The sequence below is a fragment of the Triplophysa dalaica genome, chromosome 5 (assembly GCF_015846415.1).
Source record: "Triplophysa dalaica isolate WHDGS20190420 chromosome 5, ASM1584641v1, whole genome shotgun sequence".
Lineage (NCBI taxonomy): Eukaryota > Metazoa > Chordata > Actinopteri > Cypriniformes > Nemacheilidae > Triplophysa > Triplophysa dalaica.
The window spans coordinates 236,485-253,399 of NC_079546.1; the positions used below are offsets into that span (position 1 = coordinate 236,485).

General features: G+C 41.0%; 4 protein-coding genes across 11 annotated transcripts; 1 reads left to right on the forward strand and 3 right to left on the reverse strand.

The window, feature by feature from the left end:
- Positions 1-238: 238 nt before the first annotated feature.
- mrps10 (mitochondrial ribosomal protein S10) lies at positions 239-2,054 on the forward strand. The gene is made up of 7 exons (XM_056748832.1): positions 239-325; positions 452-474; positions 799-871; positions 955-1,094; positions 1,207-1,315; positions 1,541-1,630; positions 1,708-2,054. Exons 1-7 carry the CDS (start codon positions 254-256, stop codon positions 1,783-1,785), a joined length of 585 nt encoding a protein of 194 aa, XP_056604810.1. The 5' UTR covers positions 239-253; the 3' UTR covers positions 1,786-2,054.
- Positions 1,769-8,588, reverse strand: si:ch211-51e12.7 (uncharacterized protein LOC336335 homolog). 6 transcript variants are annotated; one of them, XR_008906761.1, is made up of 8 exons: positions 8,409-8,588; positions 6,256-6,362; positions 5,994-6,143; positions 5,740-5,877; positions 5,509-5,658; positions 2,350-3,153; positions 2,168-2,204; positions 1,776-1,882 (listed from the first exon to the last, which is right to left on the reverse strand). XR_008906761.1 is itself a non-coding variant. In XM_056748829.1 (6 exons), exons 2-6 carry the CDS (start codon positions 6,351-6,353, stop codon positions 5,142-5,144), a joined length of 627 nt encoding a protein of 208 aa, XP_056604807.1. In that variant the 5' UTR covers positions 6,354-6,362; positions 8,409-8,587; the 3' UTR covers positions 4,311-5,141. The 6 variants fall into 6 exon arrangements, 2 of the variants coding, with proteins under 2 accessions (XP_056604807.1, XP_056604808.1); XR_008906763.1 differs by having other exon boundaries at positions 1,777-1,882; positions 2,168-2,476; positions 3,056-3,153; XR_008906762.1 differs by having other exon boundaries at positions 1,778-1,882; positions 2,168-2,472; positions 3,056-3,153.
- A 799-nt stretch (positions 8,589-9,387) lies between these two features.
- On the reverse strand, positions 9,388-9,819 carry msgn1 (mesogenin 1). The gene has a single exon (XM_056749102.1). It carries the CDS (start codon positions 9,817-9,819, stop codon positions 9,388-9,390), a length of 432 nt encoding a protein of 143 aa, XP_056605080.1.
- Positions 9,820-11,139: 1,320 nt separating this feature from the next.
- On the reverse strand, positions 11,140-16,758 carry LOC130421037 (flap endonuclease GEN homolog 1). 3 transcript variants are annotated; one of them, XM_056748689.1, is made up of 14 exons: positions 16,549-16,758; positions 15,868-16,062; positions 15,521-15,713; positions 15,269-15,445; positions 15,083-15,193; positions 14,924-14,997; positions 14,765-14,850; positions 14,540-14,690; positions 14,413-14,449; positions 14,250-14,330; positions 14,017-14,147; positions 13,883-13,944; positions 13,094-13,237; positions 11,140-12,505 (listed from the first exon to the last, which is right to left on the reverse strand). In XM_056748689.1, the coding sequence occupies exons 2-14, from the start codon at positions 16,026-16,028 to the stop codon at positions 11,550-11,552; spliced, it is 2,364 nt and encodes a 787-aa protein (XP_056604667.1). In that variant the 5' UTR covers positions 16,029-16,062; positions 16,549-16,758; the 3' UTR covers positions 11,140-11,549. The 3 variants fall into 3 exon arrangements, with proteins under 3 accessions (XP_056604667.1, XP_056604666.1, XP_056604668.1); XM_056748688.1 differs by having other exon boundaries at positions 15,868-16,042; positions 16,549-16,757; XM_056748690.1 differs by lacking the exon at positions 16,549-16,758 and having other exon boundaries at positions 15,868-16,091.
- Positions 16,759-16,915: the final 157 nt, after the last annotated feature.

Sequence of the window (16,915 nt, forward strand, 5' to 3'; positions counted from 1 at the left end):
TTGGGGGTATTTTAAATATAGAGATATATGTGAAGCTTGTGACAATCTTGACTCATTGAAGATCAATATAAAAATATTTTATATATAATATTATAATGTAATCATACGAAAATATAAATACATTTAAATATTTGTTCCACGTCCTCCAGCACATATACAATTATACAATTATACATACATACATATATATAATCCAGCAGGGAGCGCTGTGGTGACGACACTTCCGCTTCCGTTCGCCTGTCAGATAGCAAACATGGCGGCCTCCATGGCGAAAGCAGGAGCTGTTCGTGTCCTGTCGAGCATCATTCACGGACTCTCGTTATCGGTACTGTAATATCGCACATTTGTTCTGTTAACGTCTGTGTCTGTGTAGTGTTTTATCAAACTGACTGTGTAAATGTTTTACTCTCTTAATCTGCTGACTGTGTTCGTATGTAATGTTGTGTTGCAGGTCGCTGTTCGGCATCCCTCACGGTCAGTGTCACATAAACACATTCAAGTTTGCATTTCAATAATATCTACACACATCGAGTGATTGTCAACCACTTCTGCATATCATATGTTTTCTTCTAATGTGTATAAAGAAAACATGACGTATTGTTTTCTTTGTACACACTAGGTGATATGTGAACAGTGGTTTAGAAATGACAAAAATATTCATCATTACGTTGGGCTAGGGTTGTTTTGCATTTTTTAAAACTCAAACTTCTTTCCAGGGATCTTAAATACTAGACTATGCTATAATATCACTTTATGCCTGAAGCATTGAGTGTTAAGATGTTCTTCATGTGTCTGCAGGTGTTCGGTCAATGTGTGTCCTGCAGCCTTCATACACACAGGTCCAGTCTCAGCATCATCTCTTTCCTCCGCTGTACGTTTTACAGTAAATCTTTTATCATGGATCAATGTTGGAAAAATGACTTTATTTATGTTGTCCTGGTTCTTTAAATGCAGGTCACTGTTACAGATGAAGCAGACACACTCTATCAGAAGCTGTCAGTGTTGGTCAAAGGTCATGATAGATCAGTGCTGGACAGCTATGAGTTTTTTGCCTCTTTGGCCGCCCAGGAGCTCGGTCTCGCTCTACAGAAAGTGTGAGTCCATTTCACTCTTAAGAATGCAGTTGTGATAGAAGCAAAAACTAAAAACTCCATCTGATGGCATACTCATATTGATTCTACAAATGTGTTATTTGCATTTTAACAGATTTGAGCCACCTAAGCATATAGATAAGTTAACACTGCTAAAGTCGGTTCACATCTTTAAGAAACACAGAGTGCAATATGAGATGAGAACACATTACAGGTGTATTGAGGTGAGAGATCTGCTTTTCATATACGTCTGGTCATTTTCAACAGCATCCTTAGTCATTTTGAGCCACGTTTTAAGATGTTTACGATACTTGTTTTTTGAGTTTGCTCTCACAAAGTAATTTTGCTTATAATTGCGATATTCACTATTAACAGTTCCATCGAATCAGTTTGCCTGAAAATCACCATTTCACATAATGCTTGGCTCTAATGATGACATCTACGTTCAGATTTCTAGAATAACCGGGTCAACTGCACGGGTTTATCTGGAATATATTGAGCGTAATCTACCCGAGGGTGTCAGTATAGAGATCACTAAGGTAAATCTTATCAACCCTTTGTTACAGTTACACATCTTATTAAAATGAATCTAATGTGTGATTGTTCAACTCTACAGACTGCCATTGAGAAGATCCCAGAACACATCCAGAAACCGCTGTGGGAAGACAACAAACTGGAGCCGTCCAGTCCATGAGGGTCATATGAGGAGACGTCTGTCATGATATAACCTGCAGCATTTCAAAGAACTCCGAACCGACCCAAGGGGAACCTGATCTGATCTTAGATCAGTGCTGTGTATGTGAATAAAGGCCTCGAGTTAAGATGCATGTCACACATACATTTTTATACAACTAACATATACATTAAAAACTGTATAAACACAGAATGGGTTTTGCTCTTTTTATTTTATGTCAAAAGCATGGATGAAATCATTTATTGTAATAAAATTCAATATGTAAATGACATCTGCCAGATTTCATTAACTGCTTATTTTAATGTGAAGCATTATTTGAGGATGCAGAATGCTGGTGATACAGTGCGTCACATTATGCTATTGAAACAAGATATTTACTCACAAATGTTCAACTATTACAGTAGATCAGGCAACAGCACCTATTAGCAGAGATCACACCAGAAGAAATCCACGATGTGTATAGAAGAAAAAACAGCAAGCCCAAATGACCCAAGTCTTCCCTTTAATAAACACAAAGAGTGGCTGTTCGTATGAACGAATCAACCAGAAGAATGCGTCACTTACGTTCTGGCTTCAGCTCATGCATCTGCTCCTGTGGTTCTGTCTGCATCTGCGCAGTCCTGCAGCACCAATAAAATGACTGATTCCTCTGAACTCAAGCAGTCAAATGACCCGCACGCTCTCTCACTTCCTCACATTAGATGAAACAAAATAGCAGAGCATCAACTTATAACAGGGAGGATCAGAGCTTGTGGTCACATGGGGTTATACATCTGTAACTACTGGAAAAGTCAAATGTTTAAAGCAGTCATTATTTCACAGTTCTGTCCTCCAGAATGAAACTGCAATATAACATAACAACAGCATTTCATAGTAAGTGAGGGTGGATTTTTTGGGACTTCAATGTCTAACAAATGAACCTTTGAAAAATCAGACTCCCACTTATTTAGCCCACACCTGTTCATCTTTATGGCAGTTTAAATCACTGCAGCATTTTGGATTCCTCAGACGGCACACTTGCAGAACCTACTAGACAAACTCTTAACCCCCATGAAGGTCTCTTTTGTACTTGAACTGAAACATGCACCTGCTAACTTCTCTTTACGGTGGGAATGAAGTTGAAGAACAAACAGGTCATGTTCTTTATAAACAGCCTTGAGGTTCTGTAACAGGTTTGTCAAGTGTGGTCGTCTGAAGAACTCCAGTCTGAAGACTGACTAACTGGTAGCTCCCCTCAATCCAGTTTAGATAAACACACAGAGACACTCACCTTGTGAGAGAAAGAGGTGAGTGACATCAGCGAGGTGAGCAGATGGGAGCGTTCTGCCTCCTGCATGTCCGGCTGCCCTCCAAAAGGGTGTCTAACCCCTTCAGGAGACAACAAGAGTCAGTCCAGAGAGCACAGCAGAGGAGAAGTGCAGCAGTGATCCATCAGAAGAACACACAGATGGAGGGAAAGAACCTCACGTGTCTTATGAATGTTTGGACACACCTACTCATCACTTGTTTTTTCATTTTGGGCTTTTCCTTGCTTAAACAATTCAAATTTAACTTTCCTTCTAGAATGTGAAAATTATATTCAAGCATCTTCAAAGTCACGCTGTGTCTAGATCATAGGTCTGCACACAATCACTGCTCAATCTTTCACGTCTGCTTCATGAAACACATCCTGAGATGATTTACTGAGAGACAGCTTGTGCGGCTGCTAATCCTTATAGGCCTACTAGAGTCCACACATGAAAGAAATGTCTTGAAAATATAAAGTGTACATATCACTTTCTTAACAATGAAATAGTTTCAAGAGTTTTAGCATTAGCCTTTCGATTAAAGGTTTTTTAATAGCATGAGAAACAAAAATGTGTCCAAAGATTTGATGTGTGGTCTGTTTCTGTGAAATGTCAGTGTGATTTATAGCATTGAGAAAAGGATCATATTAAAAAAGATAAAGAAATAGAACATAGATTTCCAATGAATTTAAAATATCCATTCCAACACTGATTTTAAGACTGTAATAAATCCAACCAGATTTTTCCTCTTAATCTAGCGTTCCATTATAATAACCAAGAGAACAAACCCATCACTGTAATGAAGTTAATTTATTTCATGTGAATCTGAACTTTGATTCAAAAGATCAAACATTAGAATCATCAGAAGCCGCTTCTGGGAGACAGGCCGGTCAGACTATATTCAGTACATCCTTGGACTTGGTTTGATCAGGTTTAATTTCAGCCCTCCACACAACTTCACTCCACTTTAATTAGAAAAATATATGCCAAACTTTTTTGATGGAAGACTATATATTATAAACATGATGTAGATGTGCAATAATCTAGTATTAGAAACGTTTAATTCAAATCATCAACATTCATCAGTCATGACTGTTCTCGTGTCAATGATTATGAAATATATCTGTGCTCATGTAAATAGTAAAAATACATACGTTCTTCATATGGCTGTCCATTTTTTCTTCTTCAGAGATGTGCAGTTCATTACATTTTACGTTTGAATAGACAATAAAAAGAGAGGTCATTTGATCTTAACTTTATTTTGTTTTTGTTTTGTTTTCAAAACTAAGTCAAAAGCTGTTAACTTGTCAATTTACATCCACAAATTCACATGACTTTATCAGTTACAACACGTGAATGTGCCAGAACACTTTAGAACACTTATCTTTACTGTTTTAAATCAAATACTGTCAGACCTGGCTTTGAAATAGAAAAGCAAGGAAATATTCATTTCAAGAGGTATAAACTGTAGCGCTACTCTACTGTCATGTAATAAATCCATGTAACTGTGGTTGTAACAGAATGTCATTGAACACAAACAGCAATACTTTCACTTTAAAGTAGAATTCAAGTAGCTGCACATTTATGATATTAAATCATTAATTTATGAGCACTACACATGCGTCAAAACATAGAAGGGGGTGAATGAAGTGTTTGGTTAATGTCAGCGGACTGACGTCATTTAAACAAAGGTCCAAGGAGTACAGATATATCATAAATACTGAGGAATGACGGTAGACGTTCAGTCACTCGTTTAGTCTTTCTTAACTTTTCCTTCACTAAAATGCACTTTACTTTCTTCAAATAAAGGAAAACGATTGTTTAAGGCTCACAGGAATAGCACCACGCACACTGGACGACACTTAGGAGTAAAATACATTTAAAATCAACTTAAAGAACATGTTTCTTTCTCTCCAAAAGAGTGAGAGCGCTTTTAAATGTTTCGGGGCTTTCTCCTCAGATACAGTAACAGAAAGATGTAGTGTGTTTTTACAGCAAAAGGACCTGCGAGTCTGTTTGGACCAAAAAAATTGGTGGCCATTAACGCTACGGAGCACGAGATTTTAACTGTTAAAACCTCCGGCCACCAGGGGGCCCCGGCCAGCGCTGGCCCCTGCCTGGAGGCGGGCGGGGCAGAGGAGGGGCCGATCCGTTGTGGTAGCTGCATGAAAGGATAAAATCACACATTTGGATTGGGCTGATGTGCTCAATGAAGGGGCCGAAATCCTAACTGCTAATTTTGCATTGCAGAGTCAGAAATACAGTTCAGTTATAACAGCGTGTCATGCACTAACCTTAGTAGGCCAATAATTGAGTGTGCTCTACGCTTTAATGACGGCAACAAGAACGCTGCGCCAATACGCAGAAGACATTCTTGAAATGTGTGTTTGTGAAAGAACGGGTCAGAAAAGTAGAAAATTGGTGTGTGTTTTCTTACCCTCGGGGATGGAAAAATCGCGGAGGACCGGGAGGCATCATGTTCCGCCCCCTCGGGTGTGGAGGCCGCCCTCTGAAACCCGGGTGTCCCGGCGGTGGAGGGGGAGGCGGGCCATGCGGGCCATGCCTGTAATGATAGACGCCAGACATTCTGAAATTAACAATGTCGTGCTGTTTTAGATATAACGTTACATATCAATACATAAAATAGTGCGACATGAGCTCTACATACCTGTGCATTGGAGGTGGAGGTCCTCTCATGTGCATGGGTGGGGGCGGTGGAGGAGGGGGCGGACCCAAGTACATTCCCATTGGACCACCTCTCCGTCCACGCATGTCCGGATAAGGCCTTGTTCTACCCATGCCCCGCCTACAAAGAGAGATGCATTGTGGGACTTTGTGAGAAACCATTACTCTCTGACAAACTCATATTCCCTGAAGAAATATAAACAGACTGCAGAAATGAGCAAGAACATGTCACAAAACCTCATGGGCCCAAATCCATTTGTAAAGCCATCACGGCCTCTGCCTCTCATGTGACCCGGCGGTCTGAACCCTTTCATCATCATTCCTCGCCCGCCACGACCTCCTCGGCCCATCCGTCCAACTCTGCCACGGCTCTTAGTTCCACGACCCCTGTGGAGAGAAATACATAAGCAGATCGAAATCTCATGGCCAAGATGAGGACAGAGGTTTGGGGAACACAATGACATCATTTGACAGCAGTGGCCTTGATCATGTGACCCACCTGGATTTGCTTTCAGATACAGCGTCTTCCTGTGAAGATGCTTCTGTGACCTCCATCACCTCTTTAGTCTCTTCCACCTGCTCAGGTTCAGCTTCCATCTTTAAAACCTTTTCAAGACACACACACAAACAAACAAACAAAGCAATCATTGTAAACAGACCATTTGCATAAAACAACAACTAGATTTAACCGCATCCTGCAGAGCTGAATCTAAAGAAAAAATGTGTAGGTCACATTTCAAACCGACTGCAAGATGTTGTGCGCTGTGACAGGCACATTCCAGTTATATTAAGCACATTTCTGTTATGACCACGAAATGTTTTTTGATTAAATGAGGTTGAATTACAGGCAGTCCAGTAGGTGATGTACTGGTTTATTAGATAGAGTAACTACTTTATAAAAGCATTGCCAGCAGTCAACTCAGGGCAGACCTGTGAGGATCGCTGAACGCCCAGATTCCCCTAAGCTCATTTCTGACCCCATTAACCACGTCCTAAAGTCTTCAACTTTGACCCGCATGCTGAAACAGGGAGCAGAAAACTTTTAACGTCATCATCAAATGTCTGACAATTTTCCACCTCCCTCCCGCTGTGGAAAGCACAGATTCAGTGCTGTTAAACCCACACGACGGGTTTAACGTGTCAGTCAGCACCTCCATCATCAAACACCCGGTCGGTCATAAGCAGGCAGATGATCACACACGCAGGGATTCCACAGCGTGCTGACAGGTCGAGTATTAATAGAGTGAACGCAGAGATGGAAACTGTAAAATGAGAAGTCTAGAGTAAAACACATTCAGTTCAGACGCACAAGCATGCAAGTGCCACGACAGGATTAAGTGTTTTATTGTTATTGACTTCTCAAGATGCTGTTGTTTTATGTCTTTCAAAGCAACATGAGTCATGACATGTGTGCAGTGGTCCCTATAGTGTTGATGTACTTCCGTTAGAAACAGGATCATCTCAAAGACTTTTGCAGCGTGCTGATTCGCCTACAGATACTGTGCCCTTATAGTATGTACAGTTTTGTTATGGAAAGTATATAGATTTTAGTGCGTAGCAACACATACTAACGGTAACGGAAGTGGCCGTTGTTGCCTAGGCGACAATGTGATCACTGAACATCAAAATACAGCTCTTCCTTGGATTTAAGTATTTATACAATTATTATTTGTATGTAATGTTCACTTTATACTTACATTTATTAATTTAGCGAAACATCTTTTATTTAATTGTATTGATGCGGTGTAGCGTCACTAAACTCCGCCCTCTCGCGGTGAGTTGTGGGTAATAGTGTCCATGGAATCACATTTGGAATTTTTAGCGGTAACAGTAGACCATCCGGGTCTTTGAGAATCATTTCAGCACATTATGATCACAAACTCATTATACTTTCGAATAATATTTAGGATTTGTAGTGCGAATTGACACGCAGCACTTTTTTCTTCTTTTTGAATAGTTTTGTGTTTATTTGTTCAGTCTGGAGCTCATAAGTACTACACATGGACATTTATTCATCCTGCAGACACGTTTAAGTGACTTGTAATAAACTAACCCATCTCATATTGGTCACCATGTATCAATGATTTGTATTTAAGATATCTTTAGTCTATTATTTTACCTGAATAATTATTTAACACACAAAGAATGCATGTAATGTATATGTATTGAGGCCACTATTGGCGATAAATGTTTTTTTTTTGTATATCAATAACAGAATTCTGTAGATTCTAGATATTACGTGTATTTAAGTGCCTTTTTATGAATAGATGAGACTGTGAACTGGCGTCTTATTGTTGATACGTGATTATTCAGGTTAGGTGGAAACTATAAATAATCTTTCACAATAATAAATGAAGTATTGTTATGTGCAAAACAATACGCGATACATTCATTTGTGAGATTGACATCACTTTAGGCATTTCAGGCTTTTGTCGCCGTAATCGCAGTTGAATGTATTATTCACATTTAAATCCCCTAAAGACGCAAATGAATGCTGAACTCTTGAAGAAACGAGCTGTTATTCACCGCGCAGAGCTTCATGTGTGGATCTGCGGAGGTGATCGAGAACAATTCACGACATTTAACGGTTCGCTCAAAGACTTCTTACACAAGCACGAGCTCGTCGCGTCTGTTTGTGTGCTTTACACTTACCTTCAGATATCGCGAGGTCTTCTAAAACAACCTTAATGATTCCGCGTTATTTGCTTTACTTTGCGAAACAATCACACGTTTATAAAATCATATGCGGTTGTGAAATGGCGGCTCGCGCCGCACCAACACATCGAGCGAGCGCTGATTCTCTTTGTCAGAGAGCGTCGTTGTACCTTGAGGACCCGCCCACACGGAACGCGGACGCGCTGTGATTGGCCGGACCTCCGTTGCGTCATATTAATTGCTGTTGTGCGTCGCAGAGGGGGTTGTGGCTAAAAGGGATGCAGCTATGTGCGCACGTGATGCAAAACCTCGACATAAAATAACGATAAATTGCATTAGCTCACGCCTACATCTACACCAACCCTAAACCTGACCTACAATAAAAAAATATGAATGAACTGTTCTCAGCGTGAATAAAATGATGCTGTATTGAAGTAGTGGAGGTAGCTGTATACCTTCTAGCCATAAAACTCAGTGGACTCCTACAGTCAAGCATTTCTTATTGTTATTTGAGAAGGTTTATATACACACAAGCAAAGTTAACTTAACGCATGTTTGTAATGTTTTCATATTGTTTCCTGAATTTAAAAAAAATATTTGTGTATTTTGTTTTTAAAGAAACTCTATTTATTTTCTGCATAAATGAATGTATCATTGATTTGTCGTTTTATAGATTCAGGATCTTTTATATGTAAACCTTGTATGTTTCTATAACACCAATAAAAAAGACCAAAGTACATTAACACAAACATTACATTTATTCAGTCATTTCATCTTTTTAAATGTTTACTTTAAGAAACTTTATAAAATTAGACACAAAGAAACCACTCAGGTACCAAGAAATATTTACATCTGAGAAACATCAAAAAATCTGTACAACAGCTGCCCAAAAAATCACCGTATTTTCTGCTCCATGCGAGTGTCAATCAAACCCATTCAGTCCTCTTCCAGTGAAGGTAAATACATGCGAATGTTCTCATTGCTGGTCAAGGATGCTGGACAGTTCTTTGATGTACTGGATAGTGTATTTGAGGGTCTGGATCTTGGTGAGCGGCTGTCCTCTCCTGCTGTACACCGGCGGCAGGTAATCCCGCAGCTGATGGAGCGCCTCCGCCAGACTGCGCATGCGCAGCTTCTCCCTCTCGCTCGCCTTCATCCTCCTCTTCATGCTCATCTTCACTTTGGGCTTCTGTTGCTCGGAGATGCGGGCGTGTTTGCGTCCGGACGGCGTGTACGACGGGGATCCATCGGAGCTCGAGCGCATCTCCGGGGACGAGCACATGGATTCAAAGGAGGACTCCGGCGAGGACGCGTCTCCAGATGTCCTTTCCTCTCTCCTCCACTCCCAGCGGGACAAAATCTTCGCCGTAGCGACGTCGATGTCCACCCAGCCATCGATCTGTGCCATATCCTCTCTTGTCTCGGAAAAAATGTCCCTCTGTGTGTTACAGCTGTTTTTATACCCACATCTTTACGAGCGCAAAGTTCAAAGGGACGCAAGTGGCGAAGCGCGGAGGATGAGCGCGCGTTTGGCACCCGGGTGCGAATAAGGCGATGTTGGCGGTAAATGTGTAAGAGAAAAGAAAATAATTAGATTCCCTTTTGTGGGAAATGAGTCTTTAAGTTGACACGACAACAATTAACAGACTGATGTGATCAGACACGCGCAAAAGTGCAGAAAACACCAAATCACACACTGAGAGAGAGAGAGAGAGAGAGAGAGAGAGAATACATGAAAAACAAATGTTCAATGTCACAGCTTCTGTGCGCCACAAAAAACGTATAAAAGGCAAACAGTATATGAGGGCCATTCTTCAAACTTCTGAATTATTACACTTGAAATGGAACATTGTTTTAACAATTTCAATTTAAAGGACTGTATTTGCACCACTGTGTCAGAACATTTACATTTAGGCATTTGGCAGACGCTTTTATCCAAAGCGACTTACATAGCTTTCTCCTATACATTTTACATAGGTATTTACAATCCCCCGGGATCGAACCCACAACCTTGCGCTTCCCACTGAGCTATAGGAAAGCAGAAATATACAATATAAAAATAACATTATTGTTTTATCTAATGTAGAAGGATGTTTTAGCTTTGTTTTATAATCTGTTATAAATAAATATATTTGATGCAAAGATGTGATCGTGACACTGATCAAAGCTGATATTCTGATGAAACATACCGGAGATGGATTTGTTAACAGGATCGGTTCTCCAAAGGTAAAAATAGAAAAGAAAAAGAATTGTTTTCACTTGAGTTACATTTAGTTATCAGCAGGGCCAAAAACGGAACATTCAAAATATAAAATAAAGTAAGTGAAGAAGTGGTAAAATGAGCTATATATATATATTTTCTAAAATGTTTTTTCCCTATAAAGAAGAGTTGTTGTTGTTGTTAATGATGATGTAAGATGTATATGAGCTGAAGAACGCAGCTGTCAGATCTTTCATGTCTGGGAAGGTGTGACACCTGTCACTCATGATCAAGGCTCCAGAGGAAGTGCAAGGTGTTTATGTCCTTATTAGGATCACACTGTTACTTTTATCTGTCATGTTAAGAGAAAAGAGGACATTTTACTCTTTACTGCAACCAGTTACATGTTTTAAACATCTTTTGTTGTTTTGTCATGGTTTACAAATGATCTATCGAGATTATTCTGTTATTGTTTCTGACATGGAGTCCAAAGATCTGAAAACATTGAAAACATGGGATTTTATTCGTGTAAATCAGTTAAATGCCGATGATCTAAACTTGGATCATTATGTTACATTTGTGCAGCTGTGATGTTGGAGAACGAAATTTATCAAATACAACCAACAACTTCATTTCAATTGTTATGATTTATATTCATTTATAACATTTGACATATTTAGGCCTAAGGCAGTTAATTCAATATTAGTATCTCAAATCACAATGTCTTTATGTTTCACTTTGAAAGTTGTTTATTGCAGACACATGTGTGTTAACGTGCTATGTTTCTCTCTACACATGTATCTGTTATTAAGATTGATTTTAAATGCACTTCAGAGATGGAATTTTATTTGGGCTAAATTTATTATAAAATTGTATTTTCAAACATGGTCTCATGAAAACTCATTTCAGCTCCTTCATTTCACTGGAGTGCATCACAGTCACTTTGCAAATCTAATTTTGAGTCTTTCAGCGAGAGGTAGAGGACTGTCCACAGGATCATCCTCCTCATCATCATCATCCATCTTCACATGATGCAGGTGAGTGGACCGGATGACGGCGGTGTGTTTCTTTGGAGTTTTAGTGTTCACAGCACTCAGCTGGTCATTACAGGATAATTTCTGTGGTCTGGACTGATGGCTTGAGCTGGTTTTGTCAGGTCTCTGTGGTTTGGACGTGACCTTGACTTTGTGTTTCTGTGATCTGGGTCGATTCTCTGCGTCACTGTCGTCACTGAATGAATCATGCCGTACACACACGCTGTGTGCTTTTCTCTCCAGCGGGACGCTGGGTTTCAAATGTAAAGAGTTCGGAGGTTTAGCTGTGACGGTCTGTAGATCTGTCAGGTCTGTAGATGGTTTGGTGACCTTTGCTTGTGTTTTTGGACACAGAGGAACTTTCGACAGCACAGATAGGTTTGAATCTGCTTTGAGACTCTCTGATCCGCTGGGCTTGTGTGTCTTCTGCACACCATCTTTCAACACATGACACTTCACAACATTTTTCATAGCAAGCCGCTCCTTAAGAGACCTCTCAACAGTAACAGTGAGATCAGTGGCGTCTCCTGCTGATCTGAGCTCAGTCTTATTGCTCGGAGACTGCTGGGATGGAGATGCCATGAAGGATGAAGAATCCCAGTCTATACTGCTGAGCTGCAGCTGGCCAATCAGAGCAGAGACAGAATTGTGAGGCGGTGAGGTCGGGGAGGCTGGATTCTGTGGGGTCTCGGGAGGTTTGCTCTGTGTGGGGTTCATGATGACATCACTGGAGGGTTTCTGTACACCATAGTCTGAGTGTTCTGAATCTGCAGCCGTGTGCAAAGACATCTGATCAAAGAGATCGGACATGACGTCATGAGAATCCCTCGGCTTCTCTTTTGGTGCCTTCGGCTTCTTTTCTGAAACACACAAAAATTGAGATTTGTGGAAAAAGTGCGACGATGAACATTCAAGCCCTCATTCATTTATATCTGAAAGCTAAAATAACATAGTACAGCCATTTGTCTTTAATAAAGTGTTTTGATCTGTGATACAAAGATAATCAACCTTATGAATCAAATGCTGTTGAAGGAGCTCTTATTTCTCTCTGTCTGTTCTGACGATGACCTTTATAATGAAACGTGTAATGAATTTATGTACTGAACCAGGAACAGTTCTCGTCACTTGTGAGATCAGCAACTGACTCCTGTGTGACACCTGGTGTAATCAAAGCGTCTGCGTGTGGGTGAGCTGTGAGCATGTGACAGCACGGGTGTGAGACGCTTCTGAGCTTCAACTCAAGAGTGTGAGGAACATCACTACAGCCTTTGATCCCCGTCCTCAAGACAGGAAAAACATCACGCTTCACCTCCACACTACACTCACCTGCTCGCTTTCACAGACAGACAGACAGACAGAGAGATCAAGACCCTCTGACCTTCACAGAGGCTCAAAGTCATTTCTGGTTTAGTAATGTTGTGATGAATTATGGGAAGGGATGAGCATACTCTTTGTTTTGTTCTCCTGCGCTTCAGCCCGCTCTCTGTTGAAGTCCTGGACGATGTGAGGATACGCCAGAGTAAAGAGAGATTCTTCTTCAACGGTCCTCACCTCTGTGTGCTCATCACAGCCCTCAGCAAACACATAATGATCTGACACACAGCAAACATCAAAACATTTCTCTCATTAGAAAAGTGACTTTACATTGATCGTTTCCTGGAGATTTCCATTCATAAGGCTGGTATATGCTGCTCATCACATGTTGGATTCACAGATGAACTGCTCACTTTGAGACTTTTTCAATTCCAGATTTTCTATTTATTTACTCCTGTAACAAATGATCTGTCAATACTGTGTGTTGAGCAACCACACCAATAAAACACTGTAAAACAAAGTGCCCACTATTCTAATGTTTGACAAATACTAAAAGAGCAAATAAAGTCATTTATAGACACTTTACTGGCAGAGTTGTTCTTGAGTGTGGATTGGTCGAGTGGAGTGGGTGTTTGGGGGGGCCGAGGTGTCTAGAGGAAGCACTTTTAGCACCTAATGGTGATACATTTGTTCCGTCACCTGTGACCCCCGACCCCTCCAGATCTGACCTCACAACAAGACACTAACAAGGTCTGACGGATATCAAGTCACACTTCACATCAACCATTAAAAACATTCATATAACACGATAAAAGTCCTTCATTTTATAATCGCAACAAATCAGAAAACATACACTGATGCCAATTCTTCAACTGGTAAAATAAAAAAATATTTTGTGTGTGTGGTGTGAAGTCTTGTGTCACCTGGTTTCTTCCAGATCACTTCAAAGCAGTTGACTCCGTTCCTGACTCGTGCTTTATAGATTCTGTTGGGAAGAGATTTCAGCACATGAATCCAAGCTGGAGGATAGAGGATATATGGATAGAGTCCCACGCACCTTATGGGCTGAATGTGAGCCGCCGTGCCTCTGTTGTGTTTCTTGTTCATGAGTTCTGTGTAGGTCATGAGCACCAGAACCTTCTCGCTGCTGTAGTGTTTGGGCCAGTCCATCTTCTCCAGAGCAAAGTTCTGTTGAGTTCATCACACACGAGAGAAACCTCAACACCATCATCAGTGCGTGCGTGTGTGTGTGTAAGCGTGTTGTGTTCTGATTGGTGGTCGGGTCTTTACCTGCATCAGCAGCAGGTTGGGTTTTCTCCTCCGGAAGGGCGGTGCAGGCTTGTCCTTCGTCACCAAGAACTCATCGATGATCTGTTACGTCAGCAGAACAGCACACAGATGAACTCTGTCCTTACGCCACCACATCCATCCCATAATGCACCAGACAACTCACCTCTGTGAACGGAAACCGCTCACACGCCAGAGTCTTCCTGAGAACATTGCAGAGAGAGAAGCACTGAGTTATTCTCCTAATGTGTGTTTTGTTGAAGTTTGTCAGATGTTGTGGAGATGAAACTCACTTTCTGATGTTGGCTTCGATGGAGGACGCCTGGCGGGTGTGTTCGATGCGATGCCAATCACACGGACACCGAGAGTCATAGTCCTGAGGTGAGCAGAAGCGCTCGCTCTTACAAAACACACAACCGCTGCGCTCGTGAGTCTTAGCAGAGCCTGAAGAGAGAGAACGTTTACGCCTGTTCGACAGATTCTCTTGGTACGCTCACAATCATTCAGAAAACACTGACCAGGATGTCGGCACACCAGACAGTGAGTGACCTTCTTCACCGTGACCTCTGACCTTTCAGAGCGGTCCGACTCCCACTCTCTGAACCTGCAACAGAGCATCTATCATGACCATTCACACACGACATCATAAACATTCGCCTCATTCAATCTGTCCATACTTCTGAAGGAGAGTTTGTCCTTTCAGATTGTGTATCAGTTTCAGTGTTTGTTCTTTTCCAACACCTGCAACACCCTGAAGAGAAACACAACAGTTGAGATAATAAAGAGAGCTGGAGAGGACGTGTGTCGTTGGTGATATAAGATTTCTGATGAATCACCTTAGGAATATAATCACAGCCCAGGAAAATGGCCAGACCCACGAGAGTCTCTCTGCTTAACCCAAGCTCTGCTTTAACCCGAGACATCTGATAACAGTCCACCTGAGGATCCTGAGCAGAATAACAAGACCTTTACAGCCCGCGTGTTTTATTACACAGCTCTCCGGCACCCTCACTCGCAACTACCTTTGTGTTCATGTTGAAGTTTCTGTAAACCGTCTGAGCGCCATACAGGAAAGCATCTCCATCATTAGTGATGCACCCGTCCACGACGCCCTGCCAGTCCAGGAAGGCGCACATGGCCTCCGCTTCCCCTGCCGCTGTCACCCACGGCACACCCAGACAATCCAACAACTCTCCACACTGAAACACCAGGAGAACATGCAGAAAACAACTGCAGAAAGTCTTGAAGGATATTTAAGAGTTCATGCTGCACACCTCTCTCAGAACGGCCTTGAATCGACTCCTGCCGGTGGTTTTGACTGCTGCTGGTTTGGACTGCACCTTCCCGAATCTCATCTCCGTGCGTTTGCTCATGGTCTCTGCTTTAAGTTTCGGAGCGTCTCCTTCCATCACAAACACCAGCTTCACACCCATCAGAGTGAGAGAGGACATGCGGAAAAACAGATTCCTGCACAACACACACACAGTAAGTCATGTGAACTCTATCTAGTCTAGTGAGTGAATCATGTTTGTGGTCGTCAGTGAACAAATAAAATAAAGGTTGTCTATGTAATCTGCATCCAACTTCTGTTCAAATCTCAATTGAAATCTTTTTAATTCACCTTAGATGTGGTTTGGTGACTTTTCCCATCATGCCCTGAACATGTTGGGCTTCACAGACCCACAGGCTGAGATCCACAGCCAGCGTCTTTCCTGACAGACTGTAGAGAGGAACACACTGCCGGACTGGATCCAGTATAGACCACAGCTCTGACACCCCCATGACCTCAGTGAATTCTGACCAATAAATGTGTAGTCTGGGTCATTTGAATACAATATCATATAGTGTTTGAATATACATGTAAAGATACTGTATTACTAACATTTGCACACAACATGATATTCAAAAGGTACTATAAACGACATGGAAAGATCACTTGAGTTGATATCAGATGCATCGATTTCTTTGTATAGATGTGATAACAAAACTTATAATGCATGACAAATACAGACCATTTAACGCATAGGATTAACATGATGCTGCAGGTGATATGAAAGAAAATCATTATACTGTCTGCCATCATAATAATGTTATGATATGGTAAAATTATTACTGCTTTTAATACAATGTTTATAGTACGATTTATTATTAACAACATTTTTTTAATAAGTTCAAACTGGTATTTTATCCAATGTATGTTTAACTATACACCAGTAACGTTCTAGTTAAACTGAAAATAATGTCAACTCTGTCATCACAGTTTAACAAAATCTGAACCGTATGAGTGCGAGCAGTTACTTACATGTGTTCTGATCAAACAACTGTTCTGTAGAATAAAATCTTGAAGAATAGCGTATTTAAAATGTTTAAAAGCAAATGTTTTCTTTAAAGTCTCAGTTTGAATGTTTGAATTCGCGCCTGCCTGGAGGTCTTGAGGTTCTACTGTCACATTAGCGCCTCCAGCGGCCGGGAGACGAACAAAGACTATAGGCAATAACAAGACCATGCAGTGCTAATGTGACTTGAAAAAGTGAATACGCAGTAGCTAGAGCAAGATGTCAAAAACTGTTTTAGCGCAACTTTATCTAAAATCTAATATAAAATATTATATATCTTTGGGAATAATAATGATTATAGCTGTCATGGAGGTCTTTATTGTCTAAAGGATA

Coding starts and splice junctions, on each gene's coding strand:
- si:ch211-51e12.7 (XM_056748829.1), bottom strand. CDS start 6,353: ATGGAAGCTGAACCTGAGCAGGTGGAAGAGACTAAAGAGGTGATGGAG. Junction 5,878..5,993: donor AATGGATTTGGGCCCATGAG/GTTTTGTGACAT, acceptor CTCTCTTTGTAG/GCGGGGCATGGGTAGAACAA. Junction 5,659..5,739: donor CCTCCACCTCCAATGCACAG/GTATGTAGAGCT, acceptor TGTTAATTTCAG/AATGTCTGGCGTCTATCATT.
- mrps10 (XM_056748832.1), top strand. CDS start 254: ATGGCGGCCTCCATGGCGAAAGCAGGAGCTGTTCGTGTCCTGTCGAGC. Junction 326..451: donor TTCACGGACTCTCGTTATCG/GTACTGTAATAT, acceptor GTTGTGTTGCAG/GTCGCTGTTCGGCATCCCTC. Junction 872..954: donor CATCATCTCTTTCCTCCGCT/GTACGTTTTACA, acceptor CTTTAAATGCAG/GTCACTGTTACAGATGAAGC.
- LOC130421037 (XM_056748689.1), bottom strand. CDS start 16,028: ATGGGGGTGTCAGAGCTGTGGTCTATACTGGATCCAGTCCGGCAGTGT. Junction 14,450..14,539: donor ATCGAAGCCAACATCAGAAA/GTGAGTTTCATC, acceptor CAATGTTCTCAG/GAAGACTCTGGCGTGTGAGC. Junction 13,238..13,882: donor AGTGATCTGGAAGAAACCAG/GTGACACAAGAC, acceptor GCTGTGTGTCAG/ATCATTATGTGTTTGCTGAG.
- msgn1 (XM_056749102.1), bottom strand. CDS start 9,819: ATGGCACAGATCGATGGCTGGGTGGACATCGACGTCGCTACGGCGAAG.